Source organism: Xyrauchen texanus, chromosome 38 (assembly GCF_025860055.1).
Source record: "Xyrauchen texanus isolate HMW12.3.18 chromosome 38, RBS_HiC_50CHRs, whole genome shotgun sequence".
NCBI classification, from domain to species: domain Eukaryota; kingdom Metazoa; phylum Chordata; class Actinopteri; order Cypriniformes; family Catostomidae; genus Xyrauchen; species Xyrauchen texanus.
This window is the reverse complement of record NC_068313.1, coordinates 20,784,285-20,801,034: the sequence shown is the minus strand read 5'-3', so window position 1 is coordinate 20,801,034 and position 16,750 is coordinate 20,784,285. Positions and strand designations below refer to the sequence as shown.

Sequence of the window (16,750 nt, the reverse complement as noted above, 5' to 3'; positions counted from 1 at the left end):
CTTTATCTTGGCATGAAGGCTCAAATGAAGAATGTGAAGAGCTTTAAATGTAATCATTGTCTGGTTCATTCAAAAATAGGAATTCAGTCATTATTTACTCAAATGATCACCTGAATGACTTTTTCCCTTAGACAGAACACAAAAGGATTAATTTTGTAGACTGTACTGGTTGCTCATTTCATTTACATTGACAATGAATGAATACTGGGACTTTCAAGTTTCAAAAAGGACAGTAGCTTTGGTCTGTTTCTAACAGTGTTGGGGAGTAGTTAACTTAAAGTAGTGACTCTACTTACTTCATTACATTTTTCAGTAACGAGCTACATTTTCCAACAGATAGCACTGTAGCATAGCAAAAAGCTACATTTGTCACATTGTACTGCCACATTGTACTGCGAACACAGCAATGAAGAGTTGATAATCAAACACACTTACCTAAACTATCCCCTCTCTCTTGTGTAGTGCTGGGAAAAACAAATAATTTAAATGAATTCATTCTTTTGGCCGTTCATTTAAAAAACTAGTTAAAATAAACATTCCCTTATATTTAATGTTGAGATCTCCGATTCATTGTAGCAAGTCTGTTCTTTCAGATGGTTCATGTAAATGAACTAGTTCACATGAGCCCTGCACAACATTAAAGGTACTATGCTAAAGGTATATATACTATTTTTGAAGCAAAATATTTAGTGTATTGCTGCTGTTTACCACTATATTTTAATTCAGTCCTATAAAATAGGGTGCTTTCTAGTTTATTAATGTACTTTAAGAATAAATAATTTTTTTATTTAATGTTGTCACTCTATAGTTCAGTCATGACAACTCTATAGTTCAGTCATGACAACTCTCGGAAAGATTTAGCATATAAATATGTGTATAACATATTGATAGGATATTGGCCTTGGTGGACTAGATGTGCTACACTGCTGCTACTGCTGGTGCTGCAGAGTAAGTATGGAGATTTGCTACTTCTAGAACATACACAGACATACTGAATTAAGCATGAGAACAGGTTTCTGCTGCTGCACAGTTAGACAAAACGCAAGACATGCTGCATTGATCATGTTTGATATGCTGCTGCACAAATAGACATAATAACAAACAATCCCCAAGTAACAGATCTAGACATGTGAAGCTGGGGTGGAGGTGGGTTTCAGAGAAATACAGTAAATCATGCAGTGCACTTCAGTGAAACCAGCTTCTCTGCAAAACTGAGCAACTTAAATGTTACACAAAGAGAGAGAGACGCAAGTTAATTGGCTACCAGATTACATGTCAAAGGACCAAACAGCTTACACCACGCAACCCGACTGGCCTAACATGTCTCGTGTCTGATGTCTCTTTTAGACTACCAAAACCATGGTCAAACTACAGTTACTGTAGTAAAACCAAGGTTCATTTTCATAAGGGAATGTAATTAAATATAAATAACTGATTGCATAGTTAAATAATATTATCCGATTGTTAAATATCTGTAGATATTTTCTTCTTTAATCTACTTCAATCTAGCTACTTTTTGTTAGTAGCTTGATTTATAGCTAACTATCTTGACTGTTGACTGTTTAACTACTTTAAGTTTTGAGTAACTTGTCGCTTGGAAAGCTACAGTTTCAAAGCTATCGTATGACTTCAAAAGTGCGCAAAACGTATCAGCCACTTTGATGATTATTTTTAAGGTGCTTTTTTCTCCTGGGTAAACCAGTCCTCTCTATGATTTTCTGTTTAGATTATTCTGGCCTACAACATGAGGCTTCCACTTTTTCTGTCATCACAACATAACATTTCTAGAGATGTTTTACTTAAGAAAGTTTTTCATCTGTTGAATTAAGTCTTTAAAATCTCTCCCACACATTCATTGTGTCTCAAATGGTGAATGCAGGTCCTTTGGCACCCTTGGAGGCTTGTGATGTGGAACCCTGTGTCATGCCAGCTTCAAGCCCACTAAAAAAGGAATGAGCTACTCTCTGGAGCTCCATCACATTGGCGGCAGCAATTGCTTCTTTAGAACTAAGATCTGCTCAACCAATGAGAGGTTTCCATCACTTGTCCCCTACTTCTCAGGGCAAGTCATGGAACTCTGTGACATCACAATAAATGCAGCATAAATAATGTCCTGCTGGTTGTTCCCATACCCCAGAAATCAGTAGCTATTTTTGCCTAAGCACGCCATGAGCCTATGGAGATGATTTGTCTCAGACATGGGAAAACGGATGGAAGGGAAGTGGAAGATCATGGGAGGAGGCATGGGGGAACAGTCCACAGAGATCATTCTTAAAATTCACTCCAGAGAGGCAGTTCAGTTGTATGATTGCATCAATTTTTTGTGTGTTTATGAGCAGAATGCTTGACACATTAAGTCAAAACTTTTTTAGTGAAACATTAATACTGTATATTCACCCATAAAGACTAGGTTCTGGGTCTGTGATGCTCTTGTACATGCACCTCTTTATCTTAATTAATCTTGGAGGTTGTTGGTGGGGGTTTAACAGGCTGACTCTTGGGTTGCAGGTCACTCTGGGAGTGTGTGAGAGAGTTTTACAGCTGCATCTGATAAGGCAGAAAATTCTCCCAGACGTTCCAACAACGTACTGGTTCTATCACCTACATACTCGTAATAATCTTCAGAAATACTACCGTTTCTCTGTTCACGCTCCACTTCATCTGCTAGTGAATTTAACGCTCGTATTAGCTCTGCCGCCGCCATTTTTCCAACACCTCAAAACCATAGACTGTAAGCTCAAAACACATAACATAGCCATAACATGTTATGTTTACCTGTTGCCGAGCCCCGCCTTGATGCAGTGATTGACAGGGCGGGAGGGGGCAGGGCAGGGGCGTGATCGGCTCGGAATGCATTTTCAATGTGCACATTGAATTTTGCTACATTCATTGTGGGACATTTAATGAAAAAGCAATCGCAAGTGTCTTGACTGTGAGTGTAAATGCAATTAAGAAAAATAATATTTGAATGATCATTTTGCCACAGTTTTTGCTTGAACATATTACACATATCTAATCATTTCTGTAATACATTTTCATTTTAATTTTGCAACTTATAAAGCGTTTCAATAATGCATATTAAAACGAGTGTATGAAATGGCAAATGTAAATTATGTTATTTCATTTTCATTTTCATTTTGCACCAAACGTTGCTAGAATGGTAATGTAAAATGTAAATTTAAATACAGAATGCATTGCCATTTTACATATTGCATTGTCATTTTGCATATTGCATTGTCATTTTGCATATTAAATGTCAAACTGAATATTGCTACCCATATGCTTCCATACACACGGATGATCGAAATGCTGCTTCCGAACGTTCATGTACGCTGAAATCGACCCCATTCTGCGGAATTAGTTACAAGCACCATCAACCATTAGATATTAATGCATCATTTCAAATGCCCTTACCTTTCCCTGTGGAGATACCGTGTGTGAACAGAGTGAGAGAGAGGATCACTGAGTGTGATTCAGAGGTTGCATTTTCACTCTAAAATAAAATGTTTAATAAATTGAAGATTAGGTTTAGGGTTGGGTTTTGGGTTAGGGAGTAGGGTTAATATGTATTCCTGTTCACTGTTACATCATTTAAAACTAAAAATTAAACTAGTTTTTGGAGTCATCCTGTGGACATTTCACCTCAGCAACACTTCCAGCTTCGGCCACTGAGGGCAGTGGTTCGAGTTTTTGTAAGCACAGCCCAGTTTACGCAGCAGAACTTTCAATGTCCTGTCCTGCCTTGTCCGTCTCAACTCACACCATTAGATGAGTCAGTGTTGCTGTGTTTGGCTGGTTTGGATACCCAAACAAACAGAGCAAAGAGCTACAGAGCCAGAGTGTTTAGATATATTTTATCTAAATATGCATGTTGAGCTATTTCAACATTGAAAAAATATACACACCAGCTTTAAAGATCTTGCTCCTTTTCAAAAGTAACATAAAAGAAGATTTGTAATTCTTTCAGCACTGGCATATAGCTCAGACTTCCTTCTTAAGGCTTTCCAACAGTCTGTCCATGTCAGTCACTAGCCTGAGCTAAAGTACAGGAACTCACACAACACAAAATCCATTAAAGCGTTTTAAAGAGAAACTCTGATCCTAAGGTCAAGGCAATAATTAGGTGGGATGCATAGAAGTGCCGGGCACTAGTGCTTTAATGGGGAGTCCTACTCATCATTATAGTACACCTGCTGTCTCTTTGCTCTGCTGTTTGACTTCTTTCCAATTAGTTTTTAGAAGACTGACAGCACGCTGAGATGTTTAGAGTGTTTTACTGGAGGGGCTGTGTATAGACGTCAACAGCCTGATTTTGATGTTTATGATAAGAATGCTTTCAAGGCCTGTCATAAAGTAAAATTCAGCTTAGTCTTTTGATAAATTTTTCTCCACTGTGGACAAATGATTTTTATTAAAACTTATATTCATGAGCAGATCTTTTTTGCTGTGGTTGCTAATCAGTGTAATATGTTACTTGGGTAACAGGAATAGCTGTTCATTTGATTTGGCCATGCCCTGCGGGACATTCGTAATGGCAATCACATAACTAGAATCAGGTGAGGTGGTGTGTATATAGGGAATGTTTCTGGCCTTTTTTTTGGAAGCGTGTTGACTGGTGGCCGTTGGTTTGGATGCTGGCAGATTTCCCTTGCAGTAAAGATCAGAGCTATACAGGGCTATTGTTTGGCTGTGTCTGCATCTGGGTATGTAACTATGCAGGAGTAATCGTGCTTCGTTGAGGGTGAGCTGTTGGCTGTACGCTTTTGTGTCATTCTTATTTTAGGACATCCAGCGCTGTGTTTATCAACTGAGTAGTTGATGTGGAAATGACCAACGTGCTAATGATCAGGTGGGTAGCAATTGTTCTGCATGCACTAACCTCTGTAAAGAAGCTGCTATTTATATTGAGTTTCCCTCTTTATCCTAGCTGAAGCGCACAGGTTGCATGATGTCCGTGTGTGCTAGCGGATAGACGATTGGGACCATGGCCTGGCTTCCCCTTATGCCTTTCCCTTTATTTATTTTTTTGTTGACACAGGGTTTCTGTTTTGCCCTGTTGCTTCCATACACCAGACTGACCACACCCCAATTGAGCTCGGCATTGGGAGAGTGTGGAATCGGAATATCAACAGTGTGTTGTCGCCACCATATCGTCTTGTTTCAACTGGGTTGTGACTGCTATGTGAGTTTGTTTTGTGTCATTACTATTTTTTTGTTTTGATCCATTGGGTGTGTGTGTGTGTGTGTGTGTGTGTCCCATTGTAAGTACATTTTTGTTGTGTACATAAAGTGAGTGGAAGTGTAAGTTGATTTACATAAAAGTGATTGTATTTTGTTGTGTAGATTATGTGTTGTAGTTAAAAGTAATTTATTTTTCTGTTTATTTTTTATTGTTTTGGGGTTAATTGTGTATAATTGAATTTGGTGGTAATTGTGAAATTGTCTTTTTTTTATATATATATATATATATGTGTGTGTATGCCTCATTGTTGATTTGAGGCGTCAGTTGTCTAATTCTATTAGGGCCCGGAGCTTTGGCTGGGAAAGAGCGCTAACTGCTCTGGGATAATGGGTGCCCTTGTTCACTGAGTGTTGTGACTCCATTTTTGTGTATTACCTGCATGTATGTGGTGAAGTGAGTGTACGTGTGAAGTTTATAGGGAAGTGGAAATTGAGTGAGTTTTTATTTATTAATAAAAAAAAATATTAATTTGTAATAATTCTCCTCTATTTTCTCAAAACACAAACCATCTCCCTTGGTAGCAGCATCATGATTAGCAGAGTACAAGATACACTTTCTGTTGATCTGTGAGGCTAAATGGACAACCCTAATAAGCTAAACTTGTGCAGCATTAGGAATTAAACAAAAATGTCTGTGATTTGGAAGAAGGGGTCCAAAATTCAGTGGATGTGGTAACTTATACTGCAGAGCTGCTGTAGGCCTCAGCTGTTTGTTTATACCGTAACTCTGTGGAACATCATACATATAAAGCATGTGACGAGTGATACGGCAGATCCAGCACTTCAGTTTCACTATACAGTTGTGGGAGTTGTTGTGCTATTCTGCTCTGAAGGAAAAAGCATGACATGCATATGGAAGAGTTATTTGACATGTTCCCTTCAACATGAGTCAACTGAAAAACAGGTGCATTTGTAGGCCTCTTTACTGGTGTAATAAACTAACCCTAAGCCTACTAATAATTTCGGAGCACCCCCGTTATTCTCCAAAGCACTAGTGGGTCACATTTGTGCTTAGTTGGCCTCCTAGGCTGTAAGGGATTTCTATAAGACCATAGCCTAATGCTCCGGATGATCTGTGGCATGTTTTATTGTAAAGAGTGCTTGCCATACCACACTGAGCTGTTGAACTATCATCAAGGTCAGATTGAGTTCATAGATTCCATTGAACACTGGAGTGTCCTGGCACATTGACACAAGTTGGAGAATTGTTACATTAAAAACAAAGAATCAGATTATGCAAAGCTGGTTGTCACATTCATACATCCAACATGTTGGATGCTGTATGTAGTGGTAACAAAACCTATTTTGACACTTAAGCCACACTTGAAATTATATAACAAAATATCAAAGCAAGTGTCATGTACTATATTTAAAAAAAAAAAACAAAACAGGTTTTTAAAGAAAAATGGAAAAAAAAAAAAAAAAGTTTGTTAGTTTTTTGAATTTAATGTAATTTTTTTTTAATTAAGACAAAACATATTTGGACACTTTCTTTTTTTAAATGTTAGTGGAACATGTTCATAGTTAATGTGATTAACTACACTTGCTTCTACATTCACCAAAATTGACATTGAAACTGGTTGCAAAAATTGTTTGTTGATTTGTTTGCAAATGCCATTTCATTATTTGGTTTCAAATACAACAAATTTGCTTATCCAAAGTGTCCAAATGTTGTATATTTTCGAAAGGCTAGTTATATGATCCTACCCACTACACAGTATAATTAATTAAATTAGAAACTTAAGATGATGGAGGCTTCATCAAAGTCTTAGTGCATCTGCATGTAAATGTGCATGTCTGTATTATTGTTATCTGTCTGTCAAAAGCTGTTGCTTTGGTATGCAGTTTTGTCATGGGGTCCCAAATGCTTTAAATTTTCTGAGCAAAAATTCATTCTTTGCTTTGAGATTCTATTTCTCTCCCATTTGTCTCGGCAAAAGGCTTTATTTCTGGTTGACTTGGTGTGAAGGTAAAGAGTAGGAACAGCTGCATAATGTCGGGCTCAAATAGGACCTACAGGCACGTGTCACAGCTTTGTTGTGTAGTTTGTAATCCTTGAGTTATGTTTACTCTTCCAGCCATCAAAGTCTTTTGTCCGAAGCACAGACAAAAACATCTCTGTCTCAGTTCCCTTCAGTTTTATATGTCTTAAATTTTATCTAGCACTTGTGCTTTAAAATGAGTACTTCCTCTATCTACGAATAGAGTAAATTGGTCACATTTCCAAAAATTGCATGTTTTTGTTGTGAGAATTATTGGATAAATTATATCAACAATTATCTCAAATAAAATTAACCTAGCATTAAAGTGAGCTAGTTTTAAACCAACACGATCACATGGGAAATTAACATGTTGCTTCCGAATATAAACATACTCTGAAATTGACTGAAATCTTCTGCAGAATTACGGATAAGCACAACTCACCATCCCCTTAGACATTTTTTGCATCAGTTCATAAAGTACATGTTTACGTTTCCAGTTTGCCAGAGGGGCTACTGACATGGGTTCCAGTCCCATGTAAACCAGGAAGTAATTGTTTTCACATAGGCTAAACAGTGGGAAGCATGATTCAGAGGTTGCATTTTCGCTCTAAAATGGTTTGGGGTTTGGGTGTAGGGTTAATAAAATATTCATTCCTTTTGACTGTATTACATTATTTACAAACTAAAAACTGGTGCCACTCTGTGGACATTTCACCCAGAAACTGGAGTTTACACATGCTCATACGTTTAACAACTCTTCCAGCTTCGACCACTGGGGGCAGTGGTTCGAATTTCAGTAAGCACGGACCAGATTTCAGCAGCAGAACTACTGACATACTGTTGCCAAATTCACATCAAATATCTGCTTGATTACCACCTTTCAAGATATTTTTTGACTGTATCCAACAATTAAAATCATACAACAATATCATAATTTTGGGGCATACTGCATACTATGTAATATGAAAATTACAAAATCACAAAAATCAGGTTTTTAAAATTGGATGTAAACATGATCCAAATGTTGGTAACAGGGTTTTAAAAATGGCTAAATTTAATGTGTGTGTGTATGTATGTATGTATGTATATATATATATATATATATATATATATATATATATATATATATTATTTTTAGAAATTGTTTGATAAATGAAAACAAACAAATATCTGGAATGGTTATCTCCACTTTTTAGACACGACTGTTGATTTTTTTGGCCATTTAGTTTAGTCTGAGAGCTTTTCCACACAAAAAGGGACATCTTTAAACAGCTGAACTTCTTGGAGTGTGTCAGATTCTCCTATTAACTATAATTAAAGCATGTTATGATGTTCAGCTTGGTTGCTGCTTTGGGATCTTGGCAGACCTTCACTTGTCTGAAGACCTATTTTTGTTGGACAAGATATTTGAGTACACTATTATTTTTGTCTTATCTGTTTCATTTCATCTTTGTAATCAGAAGAAATTTACCTGGGTTTCTTCAAGGGTAATAATACTGTAGTTGTAATGATGCCTAATTCTGGATTTTTATGCTCATAGATGATTTTGATGATTTATATTATGTCATAAATGACTTTAGCTTTAGAAAGCATTTAAAGCATAAATAGCTTTAGAAAATTAGCTCTTAATAAATTGTGGACCTGTTGGATACATACATTGAAATCTGCTATCTCAGTCTTCAATCCATTAAGCCGCAGTTCAGCATTACCAGTCATGTTCTCATCATTTGACCTCAGTCATTAGATGCTTATTTAATACATTTAGTCTGAAATGGAGGGCTCATTTAGCCTCATCACCACACGAGTCTTCAGAATCTTCAGAAACAAGGTGTTATGTTGTTTAAAGAAAAGCAAGATTTTTTCCTTGTTGTCATCAATGAATAAGATGGATGTCTGATGGCCACAACAAAGAACTTCAGTCTTGTGCTAATGTCACTAATGCACAGGAAATGCCTTTGTTGGAGGAAACTAATCAGATTTGTGTAATGTGAAAGCATCCTTCATACTCAATGATCCACTTGTAATGCCAGCAGGACTACATTGAGGGAAGGAAGGCTGTTTACAATAGATTTGAAGAGGAGCATTGGTGCAAAATCAATCTGAAATATGAGTCCAGATTATACTGTACACCTTCACTGTAAATTGTTAGCCAACATTTTCCTCACAAAACAAACAAACAACATGCCAGAATGACTAGCAGATGGTACAGGCTGTTTTTTATGTTGCCTTTTTTTAAATGATCTGACTCAGACCGACATTTTTGTTTAAATGCCATTTATATCATTTACATATATATATATATAAAAAAAACTGACATTTTCAATAATATTACTAGGACAGTCGTGTGATCAGTTCACATGTCCGCTCTGGTAATTTTGTTTTAATATGTGACGGTCCATCCAGTATTTCATTCAAAAGTCTCTTGAAAGCAGAAGATTTTAGGGCAATTTTACTCGCAATTTCTTTGAAAGTATTGCCTGTGGTAAATGGCAGTTTTGCGTAGGCTAGTCCAAATGCTAATGCGAGATCATTGTCATTGTACACTTTATATTGACTGACGAAAATAGACAGCTTAACTTGCCTCAACAGAAAACATGCCATCTATTTTTGCCCTCCTCTTGCATCACTTCATGTTATGGTGCATCGCTGTTGTTGATTGTTGTTGATTAAGCTTGTCTGACCTCACCTATATACACCGTTAATTTATCGTCTTGCACAAAAACAGACAACCTCCTTTTCCCACGACAGATTAAAACTGTGTGATGCTACGGTTTTGTCTGAAATTTCACAACCAGCTGCTAGATCAACTCACTTGATCAATCAACTTGAGTGAGTGCATAAAAATCCATGTTAAAAGCCCTGTCCTCTCCGGAAAGCCTACAATAATAATTTTTATTTAGAGCTGTCAGGTTGGATTTCACACGAAATTGCAGGCATACTTAATCCGTCATTGCGTGTTTCTGTCACGTCTGTAAGCTCAGAAAGAAGGTCCAGCTCTAGGTGTCTGGGAAGCGTTAAGTGAGTGCGACAGCTGTTACAACAGCCAATAGCAAGTCCCCAAGCATAAACAACAACAGACGTTACAGTATATTCCTGGGAAGGACTATAATTCTATGTTATTTTAGCACCTGACATTCATTTAAAAAGGTACATTTGCCATTTTGACCTTTGCACCAAGAAAAGTAAAAAAAAAAATAAATAATGCAGACTTCTGATTGGTAAAACTAACCACTGATCTACAAAAGCCCTGGACCATGAATGAAAAAAAGATAGAAATGAATGAAAGTGGATGAGAGCGCGCTGGCTAACTGTTACTGCCATTCTATGTTGTTTGTAGACTTGTAGAACCATAAGGAGATGTTTGTGTTACACACAAGTTCAGATGTTTATGTAAGTAGTTATAACTAACATAATTCAAATTAACTTATAGTTGTAGATTGAGCATATACTGTAAACTTTGCACAGTGAAATCAAGCTAAACGGTTTGCACAATTTTTCAAGCTTATTAAGTAAAATAACAGTATTTGACATTCTCTGTGGGTTTCGTGTTGTTCTTTTTTCAAGAAGGAAATGTATCTTAATTCACTGTAAAACAAGATTGATATAGAAGATATAGAAGTCATAAATTCAGCGGCATTACAACATCCTTCAAAGTAGGATAATGAACAAATAATGCTTTGAATCCATATTATTGGGGATGAGGAAATAACTTTAACCCTTACCTTTTCAAGTCACACTGTCGAATGCAATATGTTGTTTAAAATCTGTATAAAACACAGGGAATATTGTGTTTTCGTTATGTTGTTCAATGCACACACAAACAATAACAGACTATCAAATGATTTAATAGACACATAAAAAAGAGGGACCCTTACACAAGAACACACAGTTGAACCAACACAGTTTTCCAGTAGAATCCGAAAACTGAAGACAGCTGCCTCATCAAAGGTACAGTATGTGTAAACTGTGGATATAATGGCAAGTGTATAGCCAGTCTCTCTCTGTGCCAGTGGAATGGAAGTAGATTTGAATCTCTTTAATTAGATTACGTCAACATTCGAACTGCGCAAGGAGACTAATAATTATGTAGATGAATAACTAGTCAGTCACTGTGATTTTTACAATCTTGGAAGCTGGTCTGGTGTAAATTGGCCATGTTTGAATGCGGAATGTTGTCGTGATGATGTCACATTCATTTCAGTACCTTGGGATTCACATAGATGACAGACTTTATTAATAACACCGAAGCAATATACAAAAGGGGCCAGAGCCGACACTTGTTATGTGTTGCAGGATGTTCACATGTCCTATCAGTCTGTTGTCACAAGTGCCTTGTTCTATGCTGTGGTGTGCTGGGCACCAGGATTAAAGCAGGAGATGCATTGGAGTGGACTTGGACATGCTGGAGGCTGTCGCTGAGAGTAGAATGATGTCCAAATTATTAACCATCATGGACAATATCTCTCATCCCCTCCATGAAATGCTTGCTGGATTGAGGAGCACATTCAGCAACAGACTGATCCAGCGCTGGTGGAACAGAAAAGGCAACAGGAGGACATTCATGGCTTGTGTTATTAGGACCCTCTGACTCTCAGGGAGCCAGGACTCTCCATCCAACCCACATCTGTTAAGTGCAGCTTAATACTTGCAATTTATGCAATGCAATTTAATTTAATTCTAAGGTCTATATTATGTGCCTTGTTTATAATGTATATCTTTTATATTGTAGTATTGTCCATTTTCTGGTATATATTGTTATATTGTGTGCACTCTATGTACTTTACTGTTTATCTATATTGCTACTATGAACTTTGATTTCCGACATGGGGTATCTATATTAAACTCAGATCAGCCATTTCACGAGTTTCACCTCTTAAATTGACATGCGTAGTGGAAAACAAACATTAATGTGTACTGTGGTGTGGATAATACACTTGAATAATAATAATAAAATATGTAATTGAGATTGTTTATCTTGGTTAATCTTGGACCGTGGTTATAAAGGTTTACACGAATAACAATATCAACATGACAATAGCACGTTTTATTTATCGATGGCCCTGTAGGTAAATATCTCCAAATGATCACAGGCAAAGCAGGTAACCCCAAACCAAGAGATTCATCCACCAGAAGAGCAGTGCTGAAACACAACTCATGTAAAATATTTAGTTCCGCAGTGCAGCTTTAAGGTTTTAAGATGTGCTTGGTGAATTCAAATTACCTCAACACAAGAAATGAAGTCTCTGGATACTATAGTAAATGTCTTTCCCAAACTATAGTAAATATTTATTAATAAAAATAGTTAAATACCTCTTCATAATGTTGGATAATTTTTAAATATTTCTTGTTGCTCTATACTGTAAAAGACATAAATCGTTAGGTAAAAACATGCGAAAATCACTTTGGTGCAGTCGTTAAGACTTTGCACATATGCCGTTTTCCGAGTAATCATTGGCTGCCACTTTGAAAAGTCAACATGGTCAAAGCTGAAATTGTTTGAACTTTAAATGCTGCTTTACAATGCTTGACTGCAGTATGACTCCAGGGGCAATGCTGACACTGATGCTTTACTCCACTGAGGTGTGTTTTTGGCAACTTTCTCGACTCACATGAAAGCCTCTTTAGACTGCACAGTACTGCGTGAACCTTTAAAATTCTCTCGCTGTCAACATTAAATCCTCAGTGACTTTCCGAACAGACTGCACTTTATCTGGCATTACAATTTGACATTTATTTACTCTTTCCTTTATACTGTATATATATATATATATATATATATATATATATATATATATATATATATATAGTGCAGTCAGAAAGTATTCAGACTCTTCATTTTTTCACATTTATTTGTGTTGCAGCATTATGCTAAAATTCAATAAATTATAATTTTTTTTCACATCAATCTACACTCCATACCCCATAATGTCAAAGCAAAAACCAGATTTATGATAACTTTGCAAATTTATTAAAAAGAAAAAACTAAAATATTACATTGACATAAGTATTCAGACCCTTTACTCGTACTTAGTTGAAGCACCTTTGGCAGAGATTACAGCCTCAAGTCTTTTGGGGTATTATGCGACAAGATATGCACACCTGGATTTGGAGATTTTCTGCCATTCTTCTCTGCAGATCCTCTCAAGCTCCATCAGGATGGATGGGGAATGTTGGTGGACAGCCATTTTCAGGTCTCTCCAGAGATGTTCAATTGGGATCAAGTCTGGGCTCTGGCTGGGCCACACAAGGACATTCACAGAGTTGTCCCTAAGCCACTCTTGCATTGTCCTGGCTGTGTGCTAAGGGTAATTTTCCTGTTGGAAGGTGAACCTTCGTCCAAGTCTGAGGTCCTGAAAGCTCTGTACCAGGATTTCATTAAGGATATTTCTGTATTTTTCTGTGTTCAGCTTTCCTACAACCCTGATCAGTCCCCCAGTCCCTGTCACAGAAAAACACCCCCACAGCATGATGCTACCACCATTATGCATCACTGTTGGGATGGTATTGCGTAGGTGAAGAGGTGCCTGGTTTCCTCCAGATATGGCGCTTGGAATTGAGGCCAAACAGTTAAACCTTCACTTCATCAGACCAGAGAATCTTGTTCCTCACTGTCTGAGGTGCTTTTTTGTGTCTTGCACTGAGGAAAGGCTTCTGTCTGGCCACTCTGCATTAAGCCGAGGTCGGTGGAGTGTAGCAGTGATGGTTGTCCTTGATGCAAGTTTCTTTCTCCACCCATGATCTCTGGAGCTCAAACAGTGTGACCATCGGGTTCTTGTTCACCTCTCTTACCAGGGCCCTTCTCCCCTTCTCGATTGCCAGCACTAGGAAGAGTCCTGGTTGCCCCGTTTAAGAATTAAGAATATGGAGGCCAATGTGCTCTTAGGAACCTTCAATGCAGCCGAAAAACTTTTGTAGCCATCCCCAGATCTGTGCCTAAATACACAATCCTGCCTCTGAGCTCTGCAGGTAGTTCCTTTGACCTCATGGCTTGGTTTTTACTCTGATATGCATTTTCTTCTGTGATACCTGTGATACCTTATATAGACCACTTGATTCCAATCAAAGTGTAGAAACATGATCCAGAGAATTGGATGCACCTAAGCAAAACTTGTAGGTATCATAGAAAAGGGTCTGTATACTTATTTCAATGTGATATTTCATTTTATTTTATTTTTAATACATTTGCAAAGTTATCAAAAATATGTTTTTTGCTTTGTCATTGTGGGGTATAGAGTGTAGGTTCATGTGAAAAAAGAATTTAAAGCACTTTAGCATAAGGCAGCAACATAACAAAATGCACTGGGGTCAGTGAATGCAATGTATACATACAGTATATCTATTTGTATTTATTTTAAAAGTCCAAAGTTTCCTTCTGGTGTCCGTGTTGCTGATTGAAACATGCACAGTATACATGATGCAAATTTAGTAAGCACGGTCTGTGGGAAATGTCACGTGTGGTCCAGTTTTTCAGTACTCGTCTTAGAGCATCATTGGCTCATGCGCCTGCCAATGTCTGGGCAAAAAGAATTTCACAAAGCAGTTGTAGTGCTCGTGCATTGAGCGCATTTGTATTTGTTCATGATCAAAAGAGTATACTTTAAAATGCTGAGTACTTAAGCGTGTGCGAGATGACCCGGATCGACAAAAAATATAATATACATGAGCCTTAATACATTTTACCACAGACATGTTTGTCCATGTATGGGCACATTGATTTTATTCACAAAGCCAATTCTGAAGTCTGCTCTCATGATTCAAAGTGCTTTAAGATGCTTTAGGGGAGAGAACAGCTCATTTCTGGCTGTCCTGGTGAACAGTAGGTCACTATTCTTGAGATAAATCAAGTCTTTCTTCCTCGTGAGACATGACACGCGGGAATGCAACACATAAATCTGGAAATGGGTGGGCTCAATGAATTCCGCTCATAATATCTTCTGCCTGTGGTGCTTCTCTCTGCTGTGCTCCCACAAGATCAGGCATATGCCAAGGGAACATGGGGGGTATGGTCGAACCAGAAGTGGTCATTCCCATGCTCTATTTCCTGTAAATAGGGCAACCATTTAAATCCTTCAAAGGATATTCTGAGTTTAGGGAACAGGGATCACTAATATCCAGTGGTTTGGAACTCACTCCAGGTTAAACTAGACTACAACAGAAGAAGGGATGTTGTTTGTTTGCCTACAACAAGGGAAACCATTTGACTCAATATTTTGATGGCCTTTTCCCCCCAACTTTTCTTTGACAGTTTCCATTCATTCATTTAAGGTATACATGTGATCTGCTTGTGGGTTGCCTGGGAATCGAACCCATGACTGTGGCATTGTTAGCATCAACAACATGCTGTACCAGTTGAGTTTCAGGAATAGTTGACTTTTCTTTGAGAGTAGACATTTTTGGCCAATTAATAACCTCTTATACTGTATCTGTTCATATGTTTTCAGCATGGGCCAAGGTGGAGGTGAACATGGAAGACAGGATGAAGGTGTACTTAAACAGCAATGTTGAAATCCCCTGTATATACATTTCAGGAGAGCCGGCCTTGACGATTGTGTGGTCTACGGTGAGAAATGATCACATTTACTTTCTATACAGTAGGGAAAAGGGAAAAGTTTCACCTTGAAATAAGAATATCTTCATCCATCCATCCATCCCTGTCATATAGTAATGAAAATCGGTCTGTCTGGGACAGTTTTTTATATTTATTTAAATCAGCAAACATAGATCAGCCACATATTAAAACCACCTGCCTAATATTGTGTAGGTTCCCCTTGTGCTGCCAAAACAGCACACCAACAATCATACATGCGATTATCTAATCAGCCACTAGTGTGGCAGCAGTGCATAAAATCATGCAGATACGGGTCAGGAGCTTCAGTTAATGTTCACATCAACCATCGGAATGGGGAATATTTTTTGATCTCTGTGATATGGACCATGGCATGTTTGTTGGTGCCAGATGGGCTGGTTTAAGTATTTCTATAACTGCTGATGTTTTTTTAATATCATTTTACAATGCAAAAAAACAGAACAAAATTCAAAACAGGCTTCACTTTCTTCATACAAAATAGAATTTCATATATTTTTCTTATGTTTTTTGTGGGAAATATGACCCAAAATATACTTTACATTTTTTTTAAGTTTTCATGAGATTTACACCAATGTTTAGATGAACCTCAATAGAATATACAAACGAATCAAGTGTTGACAAAATCCTAACATGAACATTAATGACTTTTTACAGAAATTACCCAGCAGGGACCAGGTCAGCAGAAGAATCTACTACTATGATGTACCGAATGAGATTATTGATGAGGGCACTGATTACACTGGACGGATCAGTGTCAGACACACTCATGACAACAGCATTGGGCAGGGAATTATTATTCTGACCATTGAAAAGGTGCGACTGAGTGATGAGAGGGAGTTTATCTGCACGGTTCACAATGTGTCTACAGAGCACGGTGAAGGACACACTCAACTCCAAGTCTTCAGTAAGATCATACAGGCTTTAGAGGAGCCTTGACAGT

General features: G+C 37.5%; 1 protein-coding gene across 2 annotated transcripts in view; it reads left to right on the top strand.

Annotated features, from left to right (window-relative positions):
- mcamb (melanoma cell adhesion molecule b) overlaps positions 1–16,750 on the top strand; it is a 68,499-nt gene that overhangs the window by 32,689 nt on the left and 19,060 nt on the right. For both annotated transcript variants that reach the window (XM_052110793.1, XM_052110794.1), the window contains exons 2-3: positions 15,665–15,783; positions 16,465–16,714. In XM_052110793.1, coding sequence (XP_051966753.1) covers positions 15,665–15,783; positions 16,465–16,714 — 369 coding nt within the window. The remainder of the gene's footprint in view (positions 1–15,664; positions 15,784–16,464; positions 16,715–16,750) is intronic.